Source organism: Fulmarus glacialis, unplaced genomic scaffold, assembly GCF_000690835.1.
Source record: "Fulmarus glacialis isolate BGI_N327 unplaced genomic scaffold, ASM69083v1 scaffold39191, whole genome shotgun sequence".
Classification (NCBI taxonomy): domain Eukaryota; kingdom Metazoa; phylum Chordata; class Aves; order Procellariiformes; family Procellariidae; genus Fulmarus; species Fulmarus glacialis.
Genome location: NW_009191575.1, coordinates 9,746 through 12,309, shown reverse-complemented (window position 1 = coordinate 12,309; position 2,564 = coordinate 9,746). Strand labels below are relative to the sequence as shown.

At 36.3% G+C, this 2,564-nt stretch overlaps 1 protein-coding gene across 1 annotated transcript in view; it reads left to right on the top strand.

The window, feature by feature from the left end:
* Positions 1–1,238: 1,238 nt before the first annotated feature.
* Positions 1,239–2,564, top strand: part of LOC104083310 (SLAIN motif-containing protein 2-like) — a gene marked incomplete at its 5' end in the record, with an annotated part of 9,573 nt that continues 8,247 nt past the window's right edge. Inside the window, one exon of the mRNA XM_009586749.1 lies at positions 1,239–1,387. Within this exon, the coding sequence (XP_009585044.1) occupies positions 1,239–1,387 (149 nt within the window). The remainder of the gene's footprint in view (positions 1,388–2,564) is intronic.

Here is a 2,564-nt window from a genome sequence, read left to right as displayed (position 1 = left end):
AGGAAGGATCAGCTAATAATCTCATAATAGAGCTGTGGGAAATAACTTCTGTGTTGCTGATGTCATTGGCATAAAGGAAACAAGATTTTTAGCTGTCTGTTTTGTATGGAAGCATGGCTGATTAGGCTGTCAAATGTTCATAAGTTAGTGTGTAGCGTACAACCATATTCACTCGGAGTGCAAAGTCTGTCATTACTCCTAGAAGAAACATTCGTTTAACTGTTTCTGCACATGTGTAAGCTCTAGTTAGAGCTGTAGATCTTGCAGTTCACTGTTGTCTTTTGCTGAAGCACAGTTCCAAGTTTGATTCTAGTCCAAAGATAAGGCTTAAATATCCGTATTTTGAGTGTGTGATTGGTTATGACTTTTCCTTTAATCTGTTTGTTGAGGGAGGAGAAATTTTCAGCTAAATTTCTAGAGCCTTTAAACTGGAATACTTCTTTCTTCAGTCATGGAATGCTGATGTTAAAATAAATGAATGGAGATGCTGATGGGCAAAGGCCTCAGCATGTCCTGCAGAACAATATGATCTCATTGTTTCTCTCTACTCTATGTGCATTATCTCTTGTTACTTGTTTTTAATGCTTGACTGTATACCCTTTGGGACAGAGATAGTCCCGTTGTTGTGTGTTCAAAGGAAAACTAAAGGATCAGGTGCTAGGATACAAATTATAAGTAAAAATAAAATGTTTATTGTTCAAGGCTGCTGGAATAGTAGATGTGCTAAAGCAGATAGAACTTTAGCACTGTTCCTTGGCTATTAAGATGCTTACCACTTGCTACATCTTTGTGTTTAGGAAAACAACAGTTGCGTATTGCATAGTGCTTTATTTCCTTCTTTCAGGTGAATGTTACTTAAATCTGAAAAGATTAATCCTGATTTGTACATTTATGTGACATAGTGAAATTGTCCATGTACCTAGTGTGTCTGAAAAGTGAAGACCTTTTTTTTCCTGGCGTATCAGTCAGTATATCCCAGTGTAGCAACATAGGCATCACTTCTTGCCAGAAGTCCTTGGGTAGCCATGTGCTACCAGTATTATACTGTATCCAAAATAGTTAATTTAAAGGTAAAACTTGTGCTTTATTTATATTTTGGGATTGTATACTGTAGAGACAGTATAAAAACAGAAATAGCATAGTATGTGGTATTTTGTTACATGCCTGATCTTATGCTCGTTTTGTCTGTCTTCATAGATTTTTTTTTTTTCTTTCCCCCTCCCCCTTCTCCTTTTCAGGTTATATACATCCCCAAAGAAGAAACAGACTCCAGTGCAAAAATGTGTCAGTCCATTAGTTTGGTGCAGGCAGGTGTTGGATTACCCAAGTCCTGACATTGAATGTGCTAAAAAGTCGCTGATCCACAGGCTGGAACAGACAATGTCGGGTGAGTTCCTGCATGCTAACAGCACTGGGTTATATATTTTTATTCTGAAACAGAGTCAGAATTAGCTGATAGATAGCTGTGAGAGAAGAGGGTGTGATCCAGCAGTTACTTCTGTCAATAAAGTTTTCATTATGGTTTGCAAACAGTAATTCATTCTACTCATTTTCTGGACTGTATGAATAAAATGAAAGGAAGCATTAGACTATAAGTCATGATTTCATAGTTTTATACTATCTGCATAGTTACAATTTGGTTGGAAGTTTTCAGGAAGAAACAATCTCCTTAACTTGGAGGTTTTCTTGTTTTAATTTTAAAATAGAAGCCTGTATTAAACTGTCATAATTGTTAGATGCTTGTCAGTATGTTAACACCAAACTTAGTCTTCTGCTAGATGAGCTATTTTATTTCATCTATGGAAATGGAGGCTGAAGTTCTTGCATACTTTGGGGAGGTAATATTGATTTCTTTTCCTCCCATCCCCGGTAACTTAAGATCTTGTCACAGTCAGATTAAAAAAATCCAGGGTTCGTGATTCTTCCTTGATACAAATTAGCTGGTTATATTCAAAACTGGAGAACGACTGAGCATTTGGCCCTGTGAGGATGAAAGCCTACATTCTCCACCCTTTTATTCCCAGCCTTTTTGATGTCAAACCAGCAGCAAAACACTCAAGGTCTGATAAGAATTCTCTGTCCATCTGGTTTCTGGCTTTATTTTAATTTCTTTGTTAGAGCCTATTTTTATTTAAAAAAAAAAGTTATGCTGAGACATACTTTCTTGCTACTAATATCTATTATCTTCCAGTATTTCCATCTTTTTTGCGCTGTGTGTGATCTAGCTTTGTTTTTTTAACTATTATCTTCAGGAATTAGCAGAATGGCTGGACTTGAGCTAAGAATATGTGAATACACAGTTCCAAGAGTGTTCCCAACTACCAGCTCCTTTACATGGTTATACATAAATTTTGTGCTGAGTTCATTTGACTGTAACGTTTTTTCCCTCCTAGGATTCTTTTCTGGAGCAATTCAGTCTTTATTCTGGTTTGTACTAAAATTGTTCTTAATAAAATTTGAAAACATTGCTGGTAGATCACATGAAAAGTCCATTTCTTATTCTTATAAAAATAGTGGGCATAATGGTGAAAGTGCCTTCAGTATGAGTCACCTTTGGTCTTTCC